At 40.5% G+C, this 26,064-nt stretch overlaps 1 protein-coding gene across 5 annotated transcripts in view; it reads right to left on the bottom strand.

Annotated features, from left to right (window-relative positions):
- Window positions 1-1,732: 1,732 nt before the first annotated feature.
- Wrn (WRN RecQ like helicase) overlaps window positions 1,733-26,064 on the bottom strand; it is a 136,400-nt gene continuing 112,068 nt past the window's right edge. For 3 of the 5 annotated variants that reach the window (XM_063275239.1, XM_063275240.1, XM_039095090.2), the window contains 7 exons: window positions 25,233-25,308; window positions 24,953-25,065; window positions 22,885-22,999; window positions 19,600-19,731; window positions 17,051-17,213; window positions 10,391-10,596; window positions 3,045-6,925 (listed from right to left, as the gene is read on the bottom strand). In XM_063275239.1, the coding sequence (XP_063131309.1) occupies window positions 6,806-6,925; window positions 10,391-10,596; window positions 17,051-17,213; window positions 19,600-19,731; window positions 22,885-22,999; window positions 24,953-25,065; window positions 25,233-25,308 (925 nt within the window). In that variant the 3' untranslated portion in view covers window positions 3,045-6,805. Of the gene's footprint in view, window positions 6,926-10,390; window positions 10,597-17,050; window positions 17,214-19,599; window positions 19,732-22,884; window positions 23,000-24,952; window positions 25,066-25,232; window positions 25,309-26,064 lie in introns of those variants that run through there. The other 2 variants (NM_001427071.1, XR_005494933.2) reach the window with 2 other exon arrangements.

Below are 26,064 nucleotides of genomic sequence, written 5' to 3'. Positions count from 1 at the left end.
TTGTGCTCAAGGCTGCACTCAGAAGCTGTCAATTAATCCTCCCAACTCAGCAGGGTCTCCCCTCACCCAGTGTGAACTACCCACTCCCATCTTCTCCTTACTCTTTCTAAGGGGAACCATATTGCTTTTCCTTTGGTCATTACTGTGCCCCTGGCTTCCAAAACTATGCTCTGCACATAGTAGGTCCTCAATAAAGCTGCCTTGAAACAAGAATCCACTTCAGGCTGCTGACACAGACTCCTGGCTAAGCACAGGAGCAGGACCATGGTGATGTCCCAGGAGTGCCTGGAAGTGATGTTTGTGACATAGGCTGCCTTACTCTGCACACCCAGCTACTGACTGTCTTTTCTGTAGATGCTTCTATAGTTACAAGGGAGAAAGCAAGTAGTACAGGGACAAGCTATTTGCTTATCTGTTTGAGACAGGCTCCCACCGCAGTCCGGTTACTACGTACCGCTCTTGATCCTTCTCAATCCACTGGAGTACTGGAATCAACTACATAATCCACTGTGTCCAAATCTATTGTTAAACTGTTTATGTATACACATTGTAAGGACCCCCAGTGAGAGCTATGGACTCTATAGTGTGTGTGGCTGATGGCTAGAGTTATAAAGGGACGCTTTGTGGGCCATGTGATTTTAGACCAGCTTTAACGGAGACATTGCAACGGAACTCTGATGAGATAGAATTGCAGGGATGGCTAAGGGTCCGTACACCTCCCCAACTGAAACAGCTCTGCTAGATCCTGTGTATGTGAATCCTTCTACTCATTCAGACACTGTCTGCTTTCCTGCCTGGTGCTTCCCTGGTAACAGAGACACAGCTATGGACAAAAGTAGATGAAAATCCCTCCTCCTCTTGTTCAATTTACTTTCTAGTGGGACATCATGCATAAACATTGTAAGCACATGTTCTAGTGTCTTGGAAGTGGGATGTACTGTTTGAACTTGGAACAGTTAAAAGAGACTGTATAGTGCATTACGATGTTAAATAAACCAGTGAAGACACTGCTGTTCTGTTGTGGCAGTGCCTGGGATTAAGGTCACAGCTTTAGTGTAGGGGTGATGCTGGGATGGGAGACAGTCTTTAGGGTACTAGGCAGTGCTATGGTGGGAGCCACAGTTTTTAGTTGCCAGGGGCCATCCCAGCTGTTCTTTCTCGGTTCTCTCTTGAGATAAGTGGAAGAGGGGAAGAGAATCAGTGGGGACAAGACTTGGCCTTGTGAGATATTTAGAGCTGTCTTTTCTATAATAAAACATTTACCTGTCTTATGTCTAAGTTAGTTTGCAGTGGTAGCTGGCCGGCCTGAGTTCCTCTGAGGCCAGAAACTGCAAGTCTCTGGTGTTTAGCACCTCAATGTAAAACAGCAGGGGATTAAATGAACGAATTTACTGTGGGAGCTCCTTCCTCTGGTGAATCAGCGAGGAGCCTCTCAGGCTAAGCTGGTTAACTCTTTGAGAACCAGAGAGGAAGGAAAGGAAAAGAATTAAGATGCTTTATACAGGCAAATATGCACAGACACATTTACGTTCAACCAATCATATACCTACATTCTGGCCAGGCCAGACTGTCACAATCAACTCCACAAGTATTCATGCATGCTTACACATATACACATATATCTACACACAGACATACAGACAAACAGACATACATTTGGATGGATGGATGGATGGATGGATGGATGGATGGATGGATGGATGGATGCATGGGGCAGAACTTCCCAACGCAAGCCATTTAACCAACAATTTTATTTCTTTACTCTGGTCTTTTATACCTTCTTAGATAAAAAAAATTCTTTAGAAAGTTACCTCAGAGATAAAATGTTACATAAAATGGGAGTTACAGAAGGATGTTGATATTAAGTTCAAAGCAGTGTTTCATTAAAATATACTCATCAAAAGTTCAAAGTAACAGTTTTTTGATGGCCTTGCCTTATCATAGTGCACACCTGTGACTTCATCCTTGAACACAAAATTGTCCCAAGTCTATTTCTCTTTTTAGTGTGATCATGAAGGCTTGTTGTATTTCTTATGCAGCCTTTACTCACTATTATGATGATTAGGGACATTCTATTCTTGATTCTAACGTTATTACATCTTTCTAGCAACTGAGACCATCTCTAAAAACGTTCTTGCTAAAATTATTTGAATCAAATCAGGAATTATTACCTATTTGTCTATATACAAGACAGTACATCTTCACAGGTCTGCAGAAATCTGCTCAAAAGTGTGAGCCAATACCTAGTGATTGTTATATATTTAGTGATAACAGAAAAGCATATACAGGAATCTTTCTTCAGACTTAATCTCCTCAGCCTAGCCTAGAGAAGCAAATCGGTTAGAGATTTTAGTCCATGGCAGAACCATCTCAGGAAGATCACCTGCTAGTTTTTAGCTCCCCCTAGATGGCCCTTAGTGCATTGGGCAGTACTGGGATGGGAGCCACAGTCTCACTAGGTGAGTCCCCTGTTACTGAGCTACCCCAGCCCCTTCCTTTGAACTGGAGGGAAGGGCTGGGGACTTTGCCATAGTTAACAGAGAGTCTTGTAAGAGAAAAGAACAGCTAGTGGGGACATCCTGCCATCTTGGCCATCTTCAAGGACACAGCAAGATGGAACAAGGGCTAAACAGACAGGCAGATCCCACAAGGCCTTGCCTGTACTGCAGGAGTTTCATCTCAAGAACATTTAGGCCTGGGCATGGTGTTGCACATATGCAATCCCAAAACCCATGTCACAAGTCTGAAGCAAGCCTGGAGGCATGTAATGATAGTGTCAACAACAAACAAAACAAAAAACAAAACAAAACAAAACGTCAAAGCAATGCTGTTCAAGTTAGCAGAGAACATTATTAACTACCCAACAATATAGTCAGCTAAACAAGTCTTAGTACACCCATTTAACAAATAACATACTCTAATAGCTTTCAAAACATTATCTTGCAAGGCCCTTCATATTCTTAAAAATAGAGGGCCCTTAAGAACTTTTATTAACTCTGTTCACATCCATCAACATTTATCATTTTAGAAATTAAAAGTGAGAATTTTCAATCTTGATGAAATATTTTAATTTTTTTTAAGAATTTCATACATGGGAGCTTGATTTACATTTCCAACCTCTCCCCACCCTACGTCCAAGTCTCCCTCTGCATCCCCCTCACTCCCTATCAAGATCATGACTTCTTTATTGTTTTAAACACAAACACATGTATGTATGTATGTATGTATGTATGTATGTATGTATGTATGTATGTTCAGGGCTGACCCCTTTGGCTTGGATAACCTATCAGAAGAGTGGACCTAGAGAAGGCTCATTTGCCCTCTCAGCAGTCATTGATCGCCTCTCGCTCTTCATCTAGGGGTAGGGCCTTTTGAGATCTCCGCCATCATTGTTGGCATGTTAAACTGGTGATGTCATTGTGCTGGTCTTGTCTAGGCGACTGCATCATTGAAATTTCATGGGTGTAGCTTCTGTGTCATGTATAGAAGTCACTTTCTCACAGCTGAAATCCTGGTTCTCTAGCTCTTAAAATCTTTCTGTCCCCTCTTGCACAAGGCTCCTAGAGCCTTCCATGTAAGTAAGGGTGGTGGTGTAGATGCCTTGATTGGCTTTAGGTAGCCCACGGTCAATTCTCTGCATTTTGAGGAGCTGAGGATTTCTGTAATGGTCTCTATCTGCAGCAAGAAGATGCTTTGTTGATGAGAGGTGAGAGCTGCGCTGCTTTGAACATTAGAATAAATGTTTAGATGAAGTTAGAAATTATGCTGGCTTAGGAAAACAGCAGTAATAGCTTCTCCTCTAGGGTCCATGAGTTCATCAGCCATGGGCAGTTGCCTAGGTTGACAGGATTGGGTATGGATTCCCTCAGCTAAGTGAGCTGGAAGGCCAATTAGACAGCTGTTGGTTACCACCATTGTACCTTGAGATATCTTGCCATATTGATCACAACCATGGTTCACAGGCTTTATAGCTGGACAGCACTGACTGCTTTTCCTTCTTGAGGGGTTGTGCACCACCCTGCAGCACTGTGAGAGCCAGTCCTCTGGGTGGAGCTTCTAAGTCAGTTCCAGTGGGGTTTCTCCGTGTCCCTGAAGTATGCAGAGTATTATTCAGCAACAGGGTTTTGCCTTCAAGTTCTCAGATGCAACCAAGGGTGATGGCAATAGCCTATATTGTCAGGGGAGGAGTCTCTTGGACTTCCCAGACCAACAACTTGAAGGGAGGGTTCTTCTGCTTAACACTGGCGATTTCATTAGTAGTCTATTGTCCCTAAGGGGAGCATTATCACCCGAGGTAGCATAACTTTATTTAAACTAGAGAGAGAGAGAGAGAGAGAGAGAGAGAGAGAGAGAGAGAGAGAGAGAGAGAATAGAGAGAGAGAACAGCCTGTTCTATATAATGAGCACTAGGCCAAACAAGGCTATAGTGAGACCCTGTCTGAAATCGAACCAAACCAAGTCCACATGTGTGTGTGTGTGTTTAAGTTAACATAAAGACTTAAGTAATGTTTCCTTCTGGCTTTTCAAACATCTTCAATGTTGGTTATCCCTCTCCCTCTACCTTCTCTCTCTCTCTCTCTCTCTCTCTCTCTCTCTCTCTCTCTCTCTCTCTCGTGTGTGTGTGTGTGTGTGTGTGTGTGTGTGTGTGTGTGTGTGTGTGTGTGTGCAACGTTCCCTCTGTGGTTAATGTGCCTGCCTTGTTTTTCCCATTTCTTTTCTTTTTTATTATTTTATTTTATTTTATTTTATTTACATATTCACTTTGCATCCCGCTCCCTGCCCCCTCCCTTCTTAGCATCCATGTCATTCGGGTCCCCTCCCCAACTCCTTCAATGTCACACGGTTGCTTTCTACTCTCCGGTCTGTGGTTATATGTGCAGTTATGCAGATACATAATCACACCTGAGACTTTTTCCAAAAATGTATTGATTCATTTAAAAACAGCTGTAGTAAACCATTTACACTTTAGCACAAATGTTGTTCATTTAAAAATCACATTTTCCTTAAAAATTTGACAAGGATGGTCCCATTTCATTTCTGTAAATGCTCTCATTGTGTAGATGAGTTTAGGAGTCCAGTCTACTGTATTCAGTCTGTGTGTGTGTGTGTGTGTGTGTGTGTGTGTGTGTGTGTGATGTTAGGAAAAGCTATTTAAAAATAGCTTTTCAAATGATGGTAGAGAATCTTTGAAACTTTGAATCTTTGAAACAAAAACAGTGGTTCTTTCTTAATGATTATTTTCAGTGTGTAATCTGAAAGGACAGCCATCATCTCTTCCTTCTTGACCACATTACTATACATACTACATTATATCATGTCTTAGTTATCTCATTAGAAAAGTCCTCAGGTCAAGTATGGCTGCCCAGATTCCCAGTGAAGGACACACACTTGCAGGAACTCTAAGTTTTAGTAGAAATTTCAATTTTGTTACTGGCAATAACTATTGGTAAGTCGTTTTCCTTAAAGCAATAGGCTAATGGCATTCAATCCTGAGAAAATGTCTGCCAAATAACCAGGTCTGAAAAAGGAGCATAACTGTTGCCACCACGTTTTGCTTTTCAATTCCATGAGGAAAAAAACCACCTGACTCAACTCATAACTCAGATAATGAAGCAGATGTTTTCCTGCAGATGACCACCATAGCATGATCCTCAAGCACTCTAAGCAGCCGACGCTTTGCCATAGACGAGACCACCTCATGAATTGTCGGGACACATTTTAAGGCACAGAGAAAGAGAAGATTTCTGGAGATTATGTGTGACAAACCTAAAGCTACCTTCTGGTAACAGCGGAAAAACAAGAACGTGGAGTTCTTATGTTGTAAGTATAGTTTGAATGTCTTATGATAAGATTCAAATTGAGAAAAGGAGTAACAGAAAGTCAGACCGATTACAAAAGATGGCTTTCATTATTTCCTGATGGAATCCTGAGTGACTTTTTTTTGTAAGCTACCCGAATTCAGGTGTATTTTTTTCTGTATTAATAACAGTCTATTTCTATTTACAAAAAAGTCAATCCAAGGCTTAGAATTGTATTTATAAGCTATATGGTAAACTGCTTAAATTTATATAACAATAGTTTACCAAGAACAGAGTTGAATTTTCACTTTTTAAATTCTGTGTGAAACATAAGACATTTGGCATCTCCAAATATTGAAGGCACTTACAATAATTAAATAAATGAAAATTAAGTATATTTAATGCTCAGTACAGAAGACACTTTTACTGGAGAAATAATAAAAATTCTGTAGAAAATGCACAGGCTTCAGTTGTCTCTATAACTGGAATCCTTTCCACACTTTCTCCCATTTAAAAGGAAGCTGATGTGTCACTGACTGGGCCGGTGCACTGAGATTGCCTGACAGTGAACGTACAGGCATCTGTGTGAGAAAGCAAAGACCATCTGTAAAACGAATCTGCTGTCTTAAATTCACAGGACGCCATCTTGTCAATTAAAGACGTCTTCATATCTGTCACTATGCAACTACTAATCTGTTATGGGTGTCAAAGTGACACATCCTCCCTTTCCCACGGGCACTGCTTCAAGAAGGGAGAGACTGCAGCATGACGGTGGCTCGGGAAGCAACCTGAAAGGAGACCGACTTCACACTCTATACTGCACTCAGGGTCTTAGAAGGTCCGGATACTTTATCTCCACTGCAGACGGACGATTAAAGATGCCAGCGGTCCAACGTTTCGGTGAGTTTCACTTTGGACTTTAAGTCATTTGGAAGGTAAAATACTTATTTTTTATTCTTTATAGGAATGATGTTGTGGCACACACAAACTGTTCGGTAGCTGCCATCTTAACTAAAAAGACCTTTCTTTTTTGTCTTGGCCATTGATGAGCTGCCAGTAGCAGCCAAGGGCACATTTCCTTTGACAAACCATTCAGGTAATTTTCTCTGGGACATCTCAGATGGTGCCTATAGAAAACAGAGACAAAAGATAGTTATACAATGGAAAAAGCATAAGAGCTGTAAAAACGACACAGACACCCTGAATGACTATTCTCCCCAACCAAATGAAATGAAATAGAAATATTCATAGAATTCATTTTGACGTGAAAATATAATTAATAAGTAAATGCAAAATCCTTAATCGTTTACTTATCATCCCATTACCTTCCAGTTTAAAGACAATTTATTATCATTATTATTAGCGCATGTGTATGTGCGTGTGTGGGTGTGCACAAGTGTATACATGCTACATGTATGACAATGCGTATGTGGAAGTCAGAGACATCAAGGGTCTTTTCTCCTCTCGCTAGCCTGTTGAAGGAGAATCTTTTTTTATTGTTCCTTCCATGTTGTGTACTCCAAGCTTGCTAACCTGTAAACTTCAAAATATGCTTGAACGTTATAAAAAAAATGTATATCCTTAGGGGCTGGAGAGATGGGACAGTGATTAAAGTGCTTGCTAAGAAGGCAAGAGAACCAGAGTTTGCTTCCCCAGAACCTACATCAATACTGAGTGGCGTGGTGGGGCACCTCTAATTCCAGCCTCACAGGCAAACACAGGGATCCCGGAGCGAGCAGGCTACTCACGGTAGCTGAGCTGGTGAGCTGTAAGCTTGACTGAGTCCTTGCCTCGAAGAATAAGGTGGAGGAGCTGTTCTTGATACCAGCAAGCTTCTACATACACATGCACATATGAGCACATGTGTGCATGCATACCACACATACATACACATAATCTTGATTCATTCCTATAATCATTCATTTGTAGCTACTAACATGTGAAGTCCTACATCCAGAAAAAATGGGAATCAACCCAATTGAAGATTTATCTATACCACTCTTGAGTATGTACCCAATGGACACTTCACCCTACCACAGAGACACTTGCTCGACCATGTTCACTGCTACGCCAGTCATAATAGCCAGGAGTTAGAAACAACCTAGACGTTCCTCAACAGAAGAATGGATAAAGAAGATATGGTACATTTATACAATGGAGTAGTACTCAGTCATTTAAAAAATCATGAAATCGTAAAATTCATAAAGAAGATAAAGAACATAAAGAAGTCAAGTTGATGCCCACACAGACTCTTCACATTTATATCTAGCATGTTTGGTAGATACTGTACACACTACCAAAAAAGACATGGGGACACCAACCCAGCTGTAAACTGTGATCAATGCTTCCCTGCCTGCAAGATATATGAGGGTAATGGTGGCACATAGCTTGTGGGTGTAACCAACCAACATCTGACTTGACTTAAGGCCCTCTCCACAAGATGAAGCTCACACCCAACATTGTTTGGAGAGCCAATGGCCCAGGGACCTACAGCAAAACCGAATACTACAGCTCTTTTTTTTAAAGTAGCATAAGACTCCTCATGATATTCTGCTATACTCATAGAGCAGTGCTGTCCTCACCCACCGTCAGAGAAGCTTCCTCTTGCAGGAGAAGGAGACAAATGCAAAGACCTACGTGAGACATAAGGCAAAGTCTCTGAGACATTGGGTCACTCGATCCTAAGAGAGAAGTCTGCATCAATTCCTCCCCTCAGGCTCAGGGAACCCCACCAAAGAGGAGGCAGAAAAAGTGTGGGAGTCAGAAGGGATCTCAGAGGCCGAGGAAACATGCCTACCGCTCCTGCGAACTCCCAGAGACTGATGCAGCATGTGCAAGGCCTGCACGGTTTGCGCCAGGTCCCTGGGGAATACGTCATGGCTCCTGAGCGTGCAAGGCGGGTGGGTCTTGTGCCTTCTCTTGGGCTGATTTCCTTCTGGCCTATCCAACGCTGATGTAATAGCTTTTGTTTTTATCTTATATTTTATTTTTTATTATTATTCCTTCAAAGGTTTTCTGACTTCTAAAGGAGTCAGAAAGGGAACAGATGGAGATGGGAGGGGATGCGGGAAGGACGTGAGAGGCATAGAGGGAGGAAAAACTGTAACAAGGACATACTAAGAGAAAAAAATCTATTTTTAATAAATGGAAACAAGGGGTTGGGGATTTAGCTCAGTGGTAGAGCGCTTGCCTAACAAGCGCAAGGCCCTGGGTTCGGTCCCCAGCTCTGGAAAAAAAAAAGAAAAAAAGAAAGAAAGAAAGAAAGAAAGAAAGAAAGAAAGAAAGAAAGAAAGAAAATAAATGGAAACAAAAAAGAAAAAAATCAGGCTGGACAGATGCAATAGAGACAATCAGAAGAGAAAGCCTTAAAAAAAAAAGCAGTGGGTTATGATTCATATTTTAAGCACTAGCCAAAACTGCATCATATGGACTCATACGGGAATCAACAGGGCCACCTTGAGCCATGCCTAGTTTTGCAAGGGCAGGAAAACCAATTTTACATGAAAATGAACAACAGACTAGAAGTTTCTCAGACAGCAGACTGGCATAGGAGAGAAGAGCCTTTCCCTATTTACAGGAAGGAGAAGCAAGTTCAAACATCTCAGGAGCTCTGCGACAGTTACAGGGTGCTAAGACAGTTCCTAAGGACGCTAAATCCCATTAATTCTACCAGAGATAGACATTCGCTAATATCCCTTTTACAGCTAACAAACTGTGAAAATTCTCAACATTCCCAAGTCATTAAGTCACTGGGTTCTCTAAGACACAAGGTAATACCCAAAGCTAACTAATATAACTCCAGTTCAGTTAAAAAGAAAGGTCCATTCTCTTTTTAAACAGCGAATGTTGAGAAGAGTAAGATCCTGAAACCCCTCTAAGGGTCTCTGCAGTGCTAAAGCACAGAGCCTCACCTCTAGCACACGCACAGTGTTAGCAACTACAAGCTGCCACATCAAGCTGACTTACCACGGAGACCTAATGTAATTGTACTGAGTTGTTAAAAGCTCATCGATTACTATCAGCGAATCATGTGACCCTGCAGGTATTAGACGTCAAACTTGCAAATTTATAGTCACTTCAGAGAATGATTCTTCAGTGCACATGATAAGAACAGTAACCTCTAAAGCTTTTTAAATATTATCTAAAGTAACATTGGGTGCTTACTTTTCCTAATTATGGAAAAGACTTCCTGTGTAGTGCTCATAACTACCCACATGTTCAGTGCAATCTGTACACCAGGGCATGAGAACGAAGGAAGGACCAGCCAGTGGGAGGCACTGATAATAAACTTGGCTTCGCTTCCATGAACCGCACACACATTGCCACGACACACAAAGCTAACTCCATTAAGCTCATCTGGGATAAGGTGTATTTCTCCAGAGCACACAGTCAACACAGGTAAAATCCAAGCTGGAATTCTACGTGATAAATTCTATTTCTTTTCTTATCTTTTTAAAAGCAGCTTTTCTCGTGTCACCCTTGAGAAGCAGAACAGCACACGCAGATTTATATATGACAGCAGATCAACATTCGCCCGCTGAGCGTGCGAAGGGCACACGTGACACTCGGCAATCATGTATGCAAATCCATACCTTGGTCTCAGTGACCATCTCCTTGCTCTTCTTAAAGCTGCCGCAACTCTCTGCGGGGCTGGGGAGACACCTCTTCCTGTTGGAATCACAGGAAGGCTGGGTCCTGCCGTGGGACCCGCTCTCTAGGATCTCAATCATCATGTGGATGAGGTACGTGTCAATGTTTTCAGGAACCAACATTCTGATGAGTTTAACTTTATACATATCTGTAAAAGGTAAGAAGGCAAGACAAACAAAGGTTTTGTATTTTAGAAAATTACGAGGTGAAAAGGATAAAATACTGCATTCAAGAAAAGATTGTGCTCCCCACCCCCATTCTTGTCTTTCGAGTGGTAACATCCTGAAGAGAAATGAGATAAAATTAATGGGTAAAATTCTTTAAGATGTTTTTCATTCCCTGAGAATGACAAGAATCACACAAAATCCTTTAAAAAAAAGAAAGAAAGAAAGAAAAATTGTGCTTCAATTTCTAAATAGTGGTTACCAATTAATTTTTTAAAATCATTTATTCTTGGGGCTGGAGAGATAGTTAAGAGCTCACATTGCTTTTACAAAAGATTCAAGTTTAGTTCCCACAACAAGAAGTCCATAACCATCTATAATTCTAGCTCCATGGAATTTAATGCCCTCTTCTGGCTTCTGTGGAGACCTGCATTCATGTGTAAGCATGCACTTATACACACACACACACACACACACACACACACACACACACACACACACACATATTTGCTGACACAAGGGTTTCTCTGTGTGGCCCTGGCTGTCCTTGCACACATTTGCTGACACAAGGGTTTCTCTGTGTGGCCCTGGCTGTCCTTGAACTCACAGAGATCTGCCTGCCTCTGCCTCCCAAGTGCTGGGATTAAAGGTGTGCGCCACCACCCAACTTAAAAACAGCTCTTAAAATAGAAGCAATTGATACTTATAAAGAAGATTCTAAGACAATTATATCAATAATATGTTCCATAACAAAGCACATCAGTTACCTAAAATGCTTAGCGTGAGGTAAATTTTCTGGGAGACTATGTTCATCACAACATTGTTCTCATGAAAAAGTGACGACAAAAAGTGCCCAAAGTAAACCCCGCCAAATCCACAGGACAGAACGCTCTGGGACAGAGTTCTACCAGAGCCTTGCTTTCAGAATGATGGAACGTGTACGTTTAGAGGTCACACAACTCACTCACGCTGTGTCGGCTACTCACATCTTCTGTACACGGTGCAGTGTCCCCTACAGATAGGCCACCACTCTCCACTGAAGCGTGTCCTTTCCACATCACCTTCAGTGTCAAGCACAATAAAACTGAGTAACTAGAACCCCCTTACTCGTCTTCACTGGGTTTACAAAGCTCGCCCAGCACTGCTGACACTCAGCGCAGTGATCAGAAGCCAGGAGATGTTCTAATGACACCTTGGAAACATGCATTTAATTTGTTGATATTTTCGGGCTTATAGTGTCTTTTCTCCCAAAGACTATGGGTTGATCCTCAGGCACTCATCCAAAATGGAAAAATAAAAGTGAAAGCTAACAAAAAGGAGTCCAGTTGGCTACCTACGTATGTTCCAGGTTTAAAATGTAAGACTGGTGCCAAGCATAGTCTTAGAAAGAACTATGTACTAAGTATTTACCAACAATCGTCAATGAGATTATCTTATGCCCGATTCACATTGTTCTGGGACAATGCACTGCTTTAATTGTCGCGGAAGTCCCACAGCTCTTACTGCCCTGAGGAGTCCTCTGCTCTGGACACATAGCAGGCGGAAATCTGAGTGCCCACTGTCTTCAATTTCCTTATAAGAATGTTCTAATGAACATTATATTACACTTCCATATCTCTGCATTGCTGAAAGTAGGCTTGGTGGCCCACAGGTTAGATTCACTGTAGACTGATGTATTTCTGATAAATTATTTCTAAGCTCTTCTCTATCTAGTACCATAACCATTAGCCTACCACACCCTACTGAACATCTGAAATTAAGTAATTCAAGTTACTAAATTAAAACTGATTTTATGCCAATCTACTCTGTCCACCTTCAAGGCTTATGAAAGTTAATTATATATCACTATTTTTTGATGTTACTATTTGGTCATTAACTTTTTTGACGGTTCTCATGTAGCCCAATTGGCCTTGAAATCACTGAGTAGATAGTAACGACCATGATAATAAATGGTCTCGGCTTCAGTTCCCAAGCGTGCACCAGTGTATTGGCTATTAGTATCAGAAGACATGTTACAAACATAAAACGTCTAACTTAGAAGGCTTAGTACAGAAAAGGTATAAAAGAGCTGGTTAAGAACTTTAATAGAAATATTAAAATGATATTTCAGTATATAGAACACATTAAACGACTATGAAAAGTAATTGTATCTACATAGCTTTTTTAGTGCAGATGTGTGGTTAACATAGGTCACTAGTAGTTTAAGATGTTCTTATTTCCACTCCGCAGCCCTGAGTAAGTCAGTACTAAACATACTCTGGAAAATTAAGTGACAGCACTAGCTGTTCTCCTTCTGTGCCCTAAAAGAGATCATGTTACCCCTGTGCCGAAGGTCCCTCAGAAGCCACCCTTAATTTTCCAGTTCCATGCACATAAACGATAGGAGAAATTACTCAGAGTATTATCTAGGTACCTCATTAAATATCTTACTTAACTTATTAAGCCTAGTTAAGAACTCTCAATGTACTAAAAGAAGTTTTAAATTATATAAACATAGAAAAACTAATAAAGAAACACAGAATTATAAAATCGTAAAGTTACAGAGTGAAAAATCTAGAGTAATAAGACTGCACAAAAAAGTTCAACTCACTTACTCTATTTTTGAGTAGTTAATATAATATGTTTAATATTATATAATAAAATTACAAAATATATTACAAAATTTTATAAAAATACAAAATAAATGTCAAATTGGAATTATGAAAATTTGTATTTCAAACAAACGCCATGAAAATGCTGAATTATGTGATAAGACTACAGCTAAGTAAAAACAACATTCAGACTACCAATGTAGTACACATTTTATCACTCCTATGGTAACTTATAGTGCGGTTTTCTCCATAGGACCACAAATAGTGCCTTCTCAAAGAAAACCAAGGACCCAAACCCCAAGTCTCAGATGCACACATGAGCTAACAGACCATGAATGCATCATCAAAGAAACCAGAGTGAAGACCTCATGACTGTCACAATCCTCTTCCTCTACTTGGACTTGAAGCAACTAGAGAACACTAAATGGATTGAGTAGATTCTGAGTCTGTGGTGTGTGTGTGTGTGTGTGTGTGTGTGTTTATGGTGTGCATGTATGTGTATGTGTGTGTCTGTGTGTGTGTTTCTGTTATCTGTGTGTGTATGTCTGTGGTGCATATGGTGTGTGTGCGTGTGTGTATGTGTGTGTCTGTGTGTGTGTGAATGTCTGTGGTGTGTATGGTGTGTGTGTCTGTGTGTCTGTGTGTTTCTGTTATCTCTGTGTGTGTGTGTGTGTGTGTGTATGTGTGTGGTGTGTGTGGTCATGAGTTTAAGTGGGATACAGCAAACAGCAATGAATTGATAGAGGAGTGGGAGGGGAAACGATGCAAACAGTACTTGTATATATTCCCAGAAACAAAAAATTGATTTAAAAATTAATTAGCATCAGAAATCAAAATCACTAAGTTCTGACTATAGAAGTCATTAGTTATGGCAGACAATATTTAAAGATATTAGAAAATAATAAAGAAAATAAAATTAATTTACCTTAGTCAAATAAGACTTAATAAATTATGTTACATTTTACTTTTGACAACTTTTAAGTTTACTTTTAAGATAAATTTTAAGTTAATTTTATTTTTATAACTTTTAAGTTAATTTATTTGGCAGTATGATTTAAAATGGCATAGTAAAGATTAAAACTTGCTAAATCATCAATCTTAGAAAAGATACTAAAACTATTTTTACAACTCTCTAGGCCCCAATCCCTATGGAAAACAGGGTAGGAGTGGAAATAAGGGTTTCTATTTTTGCTTTTTAATCAAAAGTTCTATAACTTTAAAAATCACATAACTTCCAAACTAAATTAATAGCAACTCAACTCTTTCCCATAGCCAAATCAGACAGTTTCAGTAGATATGTGGCAACAATGAATTGAAGTTAGAACAGTCCTTTTTTGTTATTAAAGGATATTGATCAATTATTTAGTATATAAACACAGAAAAGATCACTAGAGTCTGCAGAATTCTATCACATGCTTCTGTAAAATACAACTTAGCATTGTTATCTGTTGTCTCTTCACCAAAGCCACAGGTTCCACCAACCAGGCTGGGTATGGTGGTACATGCCTATAATCCCAGCACTCAACAGACTGAGTCAGGAGATGGTGAATTCAAGGACAGCCTAGACTACACAGTAAGAAAACAAAAACCAGCATCTGAACTAAACATGTCCACACATTCTCATTATTTCTCAAACAATACATTGTAACAACTACTAACAAAGCATTTATAGCATAGTAGCTGCATATTATATGTAATATAATGTAATTTAAAGTATATAGGATATGTGTTACAAGTATGTGTGTGTTACATTTGATAGAAGAGACTTGGACATTCACAGATTTTTATATTCCTGTGGAGACAGGAAACAACAATGAGGAGTGATTATACAGTTTTTTAAATCTTCCTTTGTATACACTGACTTCCTAACTTCATATATTCTTTTCTCAATATTTATTTGTTTGTATTTTATATATATTGCTGCTTTGCCTGCATGTATGTGTACTATGTGTGTGCCTGATGCCTGCATAGGCCAGAGCAGAGCATCATATCCCCTAGAACTGAAGTCACAGACATTTGAGAGTCACTCTGTGGGTGCTGGGAACCCAAACTGGGTCCTCTGTAAAAATAGCACTGATACACTGAGCCATTTCTCTAGCTCCAACTTTATATATTCTTAATTAACTATGAAAAAGATGGAATATAAAAGATGATATTTAAAGGGTATTTTTAAGTGTTCTTAGATATTACCATTCACTCCAATGGTCACCATCCCTCACTAATAACACTACTTATTATTTGCCATGTACCAAGGCTCTCTCTCTAACATCCAATGTATTTCTCATGAGCCTGGAAAAGACACAAATACTATTTCTATTCCATATATGAAGAAGTTGAGACCTCAAATGGTGCGGGTCCCAAACCACAAACTGTCAGAGCTAAGACTGGCTCACTAGTGTGTCTACTGCCTAAGTCTCTGCATCTACCTGTCTAGGCTAACTGTCAGTTCATGGTTTCAGGAAGGCAGCCAATCAGCAGCAAACACGATTGTTAATTTTTTTTTTAAACAGGAAGCTATGCTGTATAACATTTACCCAACCATCTTTTTTTTTTTTTTTTTTTTTTTTTTTTGGTTCTTTTTTTCGGAGCTGGGGACCAAACCCAGGGCCTTGCACTTCCTAGGTAAGCGCTCTACCACTGAGCTAAATCCCCAGCCCCACCCAACCATCTTATTAAAGCATGTACTTGAGTCCTAAGAGATAATGCATTTCTAAATTAAATTTCAGTTTTAGCCCCCACTAAATTGGTAAACAAAGGCTACATCTTGAATCCAATCCTGCACAGTAAATCTGTCCTGCTTCTTCAAGTCTAACAGACTGGCTTCTGCTGTAAGGAGACCGACTGTCTTGTAAGATGACTCGTAACTGAGTTACTTTGGATATTTTACCACAAAGCCTAAGATCTGGCCCTTGGGTCTTAAAATGTAGAAACTTAAATTTAACCTTGGCAGACCCACACTGACTCAGTTCCCAGAACTCTCTTACTGAGTCTTTAGCCTATAGATTCTTGGATGGGAAAGAGCTTCGAGTAAGAAAAAGTAAGAATTCACTCGGCTTTGCAGAAAAGGTTTGTTTGTTTGTTTGTTTATAAAATGACCATTGCTTTAGTCCAACAGACAGAATTTATTTTAAAAATCAGATTTAGTGTTGTAACACACTGACCTTATATTTGTAACACACTGACCTTATATATGTAACACACTGACCTTATATTTGTAACACACTGACCTTATATTTGTGCATTAACTTCGCTTGGGGACTGAGTTCCATGGCAGAGTTGGGGTTCCTCAGTGGGACAAGAACCAAGAACCAAGGCCTTTCTGAATGAGAGTTTTGCCTACACGTGTGTCTATGCGTCATGTGTGTGCCTGGTCCCAACCAGTGGTCAGAGGGGCTGTCAGAGTCCCTGGAACTGGGGTTGGAGTAAGTTGTGGGCCACCATGTGGGTGCCGGAAACCCCAGTCTTCTGGAAGAACAGCCAGCCCTCTTTAACTGTTGGGCCATGGAGAAGAAACTCTTCTACTGGGTCAGTGACAGAGAGAAATCAATGGCAGGGACTCAGAGGCAGTTAGGGGGAAGTGAGGCGTCCTTCAGCAGCTGGGAGTAAGCAGCTTTAGACACACCCTGATTTGGGGATGGGTGGGGAAATGACCATCTGAAAAGAAAGACTCTCTCAGTACACCTTCTGCTGAAGAAGGATTTTTTTTTCTAAAATTAAAAAAAAAGTTATCAAAGTAAAATTACACTACAGCTTAAGGGTCGGTGCTTTTAATGTGAAACCGAGTGAGTCCCTTGTTTACTGAGCTGACTCAGGTCGTTAGGCTGCAGAGAAGGGCTGTGCTCATCACCTGAGTTGATGGGAGGGTTTCGGATAACATCCATAATAATCTTCCGAGTCTCTGGGGTCAGGCCAGCTCGCTCCATATCCAGGGGGTGGCCGGCTTTCACCGCCTGGGCTAAGTGCATGCCGACCGCTGTGAGAGGCAGAAGTCTATTCTCAGCTATGCTGTGCTGCAGAAAGAAGAGCAAAAATAAAACAAAAACAAACAAACAAAACACAGTGAGTTTATTCTTCCTACTGAACCTCACAGAAAGAAAACACCTGACATCCTCAGGGAGTAAATATTCACTGATAAATAAGCAATGAATAAACCCTGAATACAATTTTCATTTTAAATGTTTCTTAAAAACTATTAGATAGACCTCCACAGATTCGACCCTATACATTAAAACAAAATCACGCAACTTCAGGCAAAGATTCGATCCGCATCTCTTCCTTCTGTACTCACTGGATGTCAGCCTTTATGCCGAGGCTGATATCTGCTGTACCCTTGGAAATAGATGGAGCTGTGCTTTAATGCTCTATACTCCTTGGAAATAGACGGAGCTGTGCTTTAATGCTCTATACTCCTTGGAAACAGACGGAGCTGTGCTGTAATGCTCTTACAATTGGACAAGGTATCTTGGCTACATTAATTTCCAAGAAGACAACTCCTAAGTGTTCAGGGATGATGCAAGACTCCAGAAGAACTCTTTAGAAGAGTCCTGGGAAGACTCTAATAATAATAAGTATTTTCAATAAGTGCCCTTCATAAAGCAGTAACTACAATTTATCAAGAATGTTTGCTCCCCCTTATCATACTACAGAACTTAAGATAACGATGATCAGTTTAAAAAAGCATTTTTATAAAGATTTTGGAGCAGATGTGACTCCAAATACATTTACAATATGCATCAGGTAAAAGCCCTTTTAAAACAAAAAGCACAGGCATTCAATGCCACTAACATGATCATTTGTGATATTTCTGTCAATATAGTCAAAAGTCTGACTTTAGACTGCATTTGTGAATGACTGATTCACAGACCATCTAGGGCAGTATTTTCATCTTCTAGAAGAGATGTTAAATTGCTACCATTAAAAAGTATGGACCATGTGTGTATAATATCAGGGTTATTTGATACTAGGCATCAAATTACTTCCAACTAATTGTATTCTTGCCAATCACTAATTAGTCCTCAGATGTGTTTAATTCTGTGGTTAACTAGCTAGACCCGCCCAGGACTCCAGGGAGGTATAGATAATCAGCAATTACTTTGCAAAATCAAACACTACTACATAGTGCCATAAGACAGAGATGAAGACATTTCATTCAACATGCCACTGATAATAGAATGGAATATATTTTACTTATTATTATTATTGAGCCCTATAATATGCTTGATTACAAAAGTTGGAGCCCATTCCAAATTTCTTGGTGATCACATTCAGGCACTGTATATGCATGGTGAAATAAACACATGAGGTCTATTCAACCTAAGCACGCTCCTGATCGCTTACATGGGATGCAGCTTGAATTCCTACTCACTACATCTTTTGTTTTAAAAACAGGTAGTGAAATGGCTTATTGTAAGTGAGGAGCTTGACCATGTAGACATTTTAAGTAAAGGACTGTGTGTTCATCTTTCCATCCGACTATAAGCTCAATAAAGTGTCCTGATTCAGGGAAGACAGGAGAAGCAGGCCCTGGCCCACATGAGCTGATCCAAATCACTTTAATGTCAGAGAGGCCAGGAATGCAAAGCAGAGGTCTCATGGTGCTCTACTCTAGTGAGATGCTCTCCATCTCATAGAGTAAAAATCCAACAGCCTTAAAGACTTAGCTTAGAACCAGGAAAAAATATTACCTTTGGCCATTTTTCATAGTAATAAGATTTCTAAAAGCATGTCCAACATAGTTTTGGAGGGAAAAGAGAGCAGCGAATGCTGGGAGATCCTGGAGTAAAAAGTAAATTCCTACCACATCATTTTCAGATATTTGAATAACTTCCAGAAACAGTGAATACATTGCACGTATATAACAGCATGTTTCCACAGTGTTGTGCTTTATTTCTGTTTAGCTGACTGAATTTCTCTTCTCTGGCAGTGCTTGGGATAGAGCCCAGGGGCTCCCACATACTTGATAAGTGTGCCAAACTGAAGGTATGGTGGACGACAAATTACACACACTCCATAATACAAAGCTTCCCATGTTTCATGATGAATGGTGTAAAGAATGGTTTCTCTACATTTGGTATTCTTGGATCACATTTTGTTTTTGTCTTTCCTAATAATGTACACTAATGGTTTCATCCTGGTTTTTAAGTCCTTCTGCTACATTCTCCCTGAGCCACAGTTGTGTTCCCTGTGACAGTCCCTGCTAAGATGATCAGGGTCACACTAGATCTGCAGTTATTACCTGACAGAGACAGGTTTACCGGAAACAGAGAATGCCCATTGTGTCTGAAAATTAAAGACGAGACTTACTGCATGACAAGAAGTAAGAAACCCCAAGTCACAGCTTCAACCCTGAAAATCTGGGGAAACACAAGAGCATTGTCACCTCCAGGTGGCACTTACTAAGGACATTTTCTTTTCCTGGAATAGAGCATATGTGACGGCCGCAGACTGGGGGAGTGAGCAGGCTTTGTTCTCCATCTCCTGACTTTTCTCCTCGTCCTCCTGAGGTTTGGTACTGGCGAAGAGGTCTGTCTGCAGAATTTTAAATGTAGCACAAGTCAGAGTAAGATAATGACAGGTATAATAACACCATCCACACAGCGATCAACGCATGGCTGTGAGGCGTTGCAGGAAAGCGAGACACCAAATCTCTAAATAACAGAGAGTTTTCATGGCGAATGCCAAAGAAGGGGAATGTCCCACATGTTGATTTAAAAGGTTAAATAACTTAAGAAGACGCAACAAACTTTCTCATCGTCTCTTAGGTTCAGTAGAATCCAAAAGGAAACACACACACACACACACACACACACACACAATGTTCTAACTAATGTCTCTAAGCTAATCCTACTTCCCTGAAAGTGAACACTGAACAGAATCAGTATACAGGCCTACAGACTATAATCATAGATTAGCCACACAGATCATAAAGAGACATCTCCTCACTATATCTGTATATGTACATAACTATATATGTATATATGTATGTGTATGCATATGTATGCATTTATGTTAAGATATGTTTGTTGTATCATTAACTGTAAAACACACATCCCAACTAGAGCTCTGGCCCTCAGGCATCGTGTAAAGCCTTAAACATGGGGCTGAGCAGATGACTCAGTGGGTAAGAGCATGTGCTGCTTTTCTAGAGGACTTGAGTTTTATGTCCAGCGCCACATCAGGCGGATCCTACACACACCTACACACACACACACACACACACACACCACATACACACACACATGCATACACATACACACTCACATACACACACACGCATACACATACACACACACTCACACCCACACCACATACACACACGCATACACATGCACACACACTCACACCCACACCACATACACACACACATACACACACACGCATACACACACACACTCACACCCACACCACATACACACACACATACACACACACATACACATACTCACACACACATACACACACACACGCATACACATACACACACTCACACCCACACCACATACACACACACATACACACACACATACACACACACATACACATACTCACACACACATACACACACACACGCATACACATACACACACTCACACCCACACCACATACACACACACATACACACACATACACACACATACACACACATACTCACACCCACACCACATACACACACACACATACACACACACTCACACACACACCACATACACACACACACTCACACCCACACCACATACACACACACATACACACACACACGCATACACACACATACTCACACACACACTCACACCCATACCACATACACACACACACTCACACACACACCACATACACACACACACTCACACCCACACCACATACACACACGCATACACACACACATGCATACACATACACTTATTGAAAAATAAGTACATAAAATACGTAAAAGATAAACTTTAAAAACGTTCTTAGGTATAGTTCCTTATGAAACCCCAAAAGAAAGAACAGGGGAATGTTAGAAAATAAAACATAATTTATAAAAGAATGGAATTTTTTTAAGCTTTAAAATAAATGAATGAAAACTGGTCTTTTAGCCAGATACAAAGGTCAGGTTAAATCAGCATACTTAGTTATAACAAAACAAGGGGGAAAGAGCTTATTAATGTAAGGGCCCCGTGTCCTAATGAAGAAACCTGGTTTCATCTTGGTAAAATCATTGCTATCTGTTAGACGAAGATATGTGAGAAAGTAACTATGGGCTTCGCTTTGAGGACACTTCGTTTCTTTATCTTGTCATTTAGGAAGCTCAATAAAAAATATAAATATATTTGAAGCAAATATGTTAAAGCTTATTAAATATAGTGACTATTTAATAAATGTTTTCAATTGTGCAGGCAAACTGCACAAGTCATTTCCTCTCTCCAGGAGACTCAGGAAGGTTGTTTGGACACTTGCCCTTTGGGGCATTTGCCTTTTGTCTCCTCTCTTGGAGAGGAGCTGGGTGAAGGAATCCACTCACGTTTAGACAGCAGCGCTTACTCATGAAGGAAGATCTCTAAGTGCTCACAGAGAGCATGCTCCCTCAGTTACTGCCAGTGTGGTGTTCCTTGGATAATCATCAAGACACCACAATCTCACTTTCAAAATATCTGCTATGAAATGAAATGTGATAAATTTCACACAATGGCTGTTTGTATAAAGTTAGGAAAGAAAATTTTAAGGTTGCCTAAGGTATTCTGTTTCAGAAGAGGATATGGTACACATCCTGCGTAGATCAGGGAAGAGCACTCTGAAGAGGACCCAGTGGGCCTGCTGGGGAGAAACAAACCCACACAACCGCCATGGCTGCTTAATTTCTCTAACACATGTCACCACTTCTCTGACCCGGGACGGAAGTCATCACTTCTGTGGTTCAGAGAAGCAAAAGGAGACCCAGGGAAATGGAAGATAATGTCACATTCACAGGGAAACCACAGAGCCCCGAGTCCCTGACTCTGTGGCCAGCAGTCTTCACAGCCACCGATGGTCTCATCTCACAGTGGGGTTTACACATGGAGTTTGAAGAAAAAAGTAAAACAAACAGCTCTACGGAAGTGGTCTTTATGTTGGAACAGCAAATCGTCAGCTGAAATGAGGAACAGGGCGAGGAGTGCAGAGAGTAGAGGGAAAGCTGTCGAATCAGAGGATTCCTAATTGCAGGGGGGGGTGCTGATTAGGGCACATGCAGAATCAAAGGAAAACGAAGGGGCTGGGCTCCTAAAACTAACAGCTTCAACTTCTAACCACCATAGTGGAGAATTAAGAACCTGTCAGTCAAACTACAACACATACCCAAACCTCAGATAACACTTCCATTAAAGACGGGGTATCTCAACAGCTACTTTAACATTTCCAATAAAGGTAGGAACTCCCAGGCCTCACAGCTCCTGCCCACGCTCCTCAAACTGGAATCCAAGTTCAAGGCCACATGGGCTCTAAGGTCAATTCCAGGGAAGCCTGGCCTACAAAGGGAGACCCTGCATCGGTTCATTTTAAGAAGTATGTAGCCAACACGTTATTACAGCCAGTTACTGGAAAACACTCTGAGTCCGTTTTCTAGTGCCCAAGTACAAATGCAAATGAAGAGAGAAAGTGTTGCCTCTGAGATGGTCAGACGTGTTACTACTCTCTAAGAGTTTATGCAAACCAGAGTATTACCTGAACACTATTTACTTGACAGAAATGTTTGATGACTTCCGTCAGAGGGGCCAACAGAGCAGCTTTGCCTTCGGAGACACCGTCAATCTGTTTCACGTTTTCAACAGTAGTCGGTCTGTCGTTTACAAACACAAGAGAGAATTAAGAGGAAGCCATTGAGACAGCGTCACTCTGAGAATACAGCTCGGGTTCAGTCTTCGCTGTACTCTATAACTGTGCTTTTCTACGATCAGAACCAGTGCTTCCCACAAAAGGCCACGCCTCGTGATTCCTTTCTCCTTTCGTCCACTGATAGACTTGCTATGTAAACTATTAACAAATAAAGACCGGCTGCTATCACCACGAAACTCAGTTCTAACTGGTGAAGAGGCCGTTATCAGAAAGACATGCTAACACCCAGTGTCCACTTGGAACTGACATGGAAACTGAGGCTCTAAATGGGACATAAGGAAGGCTGAGAAACTCAGAAGGAAGTCTCATTCATCTTTCTTTCCTGTAAAATGGCTCTGGTGACAGTAAACTGGCTCACTAGGCCTTTACCTCAGTGGGTTTATTTGAGTCTCTAAGTCAATGATGCTAGTTAGAACACTTACATTTTGAATGCCCTAATTATGATACAACGTCTATGCTGCTCTTTTAAGGCTAAAAATATCCATGAGTCATAGTGCTCAACTTTTTTCAGTATGTCCAATATCGAAGACTATATGATGTGGTCTTTCCAAAATCCATCAATCTAATCGATGATTACTCTTGTACATTAAGTACGCTCTCTGAATAGTAAAGTATCATCGTATAATATTTATTTATTTAACAAAAGCTATAGTAACAGTAAACTACTATGTGTTAAAAATCCTTAGAAACCCTGCATTTAAGCAATTCCTATTAAGTGAAATGTGGTGACAGAAATAGTTTTAAAGAAACAAATAAACGAAACTTTGGAAATAAGTTCTATGTGCTTACTAAACCATCTTGTTCTTCTGAGACACATGCTGGGTGATAACAAAGCCGTAACAAGGTGGGAAACTGGTTCTGCTATTCACAGAGTTCAGATTCTAATATATGATACATGTTTACAACTAACTTCACAGAAAAGAAAATAAAGGAATAGTCATCATAAAAGCATCTTTCGAATTCACCCGAAAACCCTTGGTAAGTTCAAGAGAGAGGGATTATTTGGCTGACTAACCCAGTGGGAGACATCAAGGAGGAAACGGTAATTAAGCTAGACTGTGAGGGTTTCTTGAGATAAACTGTGCAGAAACAAGGAATTCAAAGCAGAAACTACATATATGAAAGCTAAAAGGGCATTGCCCAGAGATGGTAAGAAATTCAGGTCACAGAAACCACTCCAGATTCTGTACTGAAATGAAAATGAAGGTTTAAGTCAATAAATAGAAGGGCTTGAATTCTAAGCCAAAGAAGCCAAGGCTGTATAATCAGTTTGTTATTAGTTACCAGATGGGAGGGAGGCGCCAGCTAGGAGGCGTCTGCATTAGGGAGTTCTGGAAAGATCTGAGATAACACTATATGGAGGAAGCCGCAATGGATAGACACAAGAATGCCTAAGTCAAGAGTTGAAATTACATAAATAAGAGGAAGAAAGAGAGAATATAATAGGAAAGGAAGCAAGAACAAGGTTTTAAGCAGGTCACTAAGAACATCAGAGTACAACTAAAAACTTAGAAACAGGAGAGAAGAGGAAGAGGTGTTCAGGTGACATTGGGTTCAGAGGGTGAGCGGCTAATGGAGGTGGTTTTATAAAACTGAATGTGGTTCACTTGTGTGCAGGTTCCCTTGTGTTATTTAACTATTTCGTTAAATAAATAAATAAATAAGTAAGTAAGTATTGTGAGATGACACCTTACTATTCAGAGAGCATACTTAATGTATAAGAGTAGTCATTGATTAGATCGGTGGACTTTGGAAAGACCACAGAGGGTATCTGAGACAGCACAGCAGCATAGGAGACATGATAGTCCATCCCAGGCGGAAGCCGTGGCCGCACTGTTAGCTAACGATGTTTCCGAAATCTACTGCGTCACAGGGACTCGGAGTGTAGGCAGCCTACCTCATCTTGGCCATGTCCAGCAGAACCTTGTTGGTTGCTAGCACAGCTGGAGGTACATCCACCTCATTAGCGTGCTTCTGCCGTGCCTCCACCAACCTGGCATACAGCACAGTCTAGCGAAAAACAAGGACAAGCACTGCTTCTTAAAATGCACTTGGCAAGCAACTGCCCCTTCCTTGTACTCCAGGCACCGCTGCTCCCTTACGATGACATGGGTGCAGCTGCCTTAAAGTCCTAGCTATCTTTTCATAAGCTCACCACCACTGCACAAAAGCCTTACCCGGGTGTCGACCTCTTGGGCCGAAATGACAGGTTCCCAGGAGCTGTACGATGTTCCCGGTGACTGCATCACGACGCTAAAATATTTAAAAGAAAATAAATATACTTTCCTTCCTTCCTTGGTTACTTTTTATTTCATACCCCAAATAAGAATCTGTCCAAAGCTAGCGCTTACTCTTTGCAACGCAAGTAAGACAATCTGCACTTCAAATGCAACAGCCTAGACAGTGAACACTTTGGATCAGGTAATCGTATTGTAATGCTACAGTTAAAAGTGCCATTTAGTTCTTTTAGAGTGGCTGAAAGGGAGCATCTACCAATCTTCCCTCTCAGCTGCGTGCTTGGAAACAAAATATGGTTTATCCACAGAGAAGAAAATACCTTCCCAACCAATGGGCACAGTCTTCTTGCTGTGAAATCCCTGATTCTTGTTGGTAGGCAACATCAGCAAAGAACTAATAAACCTATTCAGATTTTTTTTTTCAAGATCAAACAAATATATGACAAAAGACACAATTTTGTTTTGGACTTTTCAAAACTTGTAGAGAATGTCTCGAAGTATCGGAAAGGAAATGTACTGGGAGATAAGCTAGGTCTCTCACGAGAAGCATTTCTCGCTGCTGGGCTATTTATAAACAGTATGATGAAATCTGTGTAAGACAAAATATGTCAGACTTAAATCTCCTCCTCTTGAAAATAGGAAAGTAAAATGTGATTAGTATTCCTGAAATGTTTGCAAATTTCTGTTCCAAGAATTCAGTAATTACAGTAAAAAGTAAGAGTTCATTTCCACATTTATGAAATCCTATCACATATATTAAGTTGACTTGCAG

Source organism: Rattus norvegicus, chromosome 16 (genome assembly GCF_036323735.1).
Source record: "Rattus norvegicus strain BN/NHsdMcwi chromosome 16, GRCr8, whole genome shotgun sequence".
Classification (NCBI taxonomy): Eukaryota; Metazoa; Chordata; class Mammalia; order Rodentia; family Muridae; genus Rattus; species Rattus norvegicus.
Note: the sequence above shows the minus strand (reverse complement) of the source record. Positions and strands in the feature narration are given on the sequence as shown.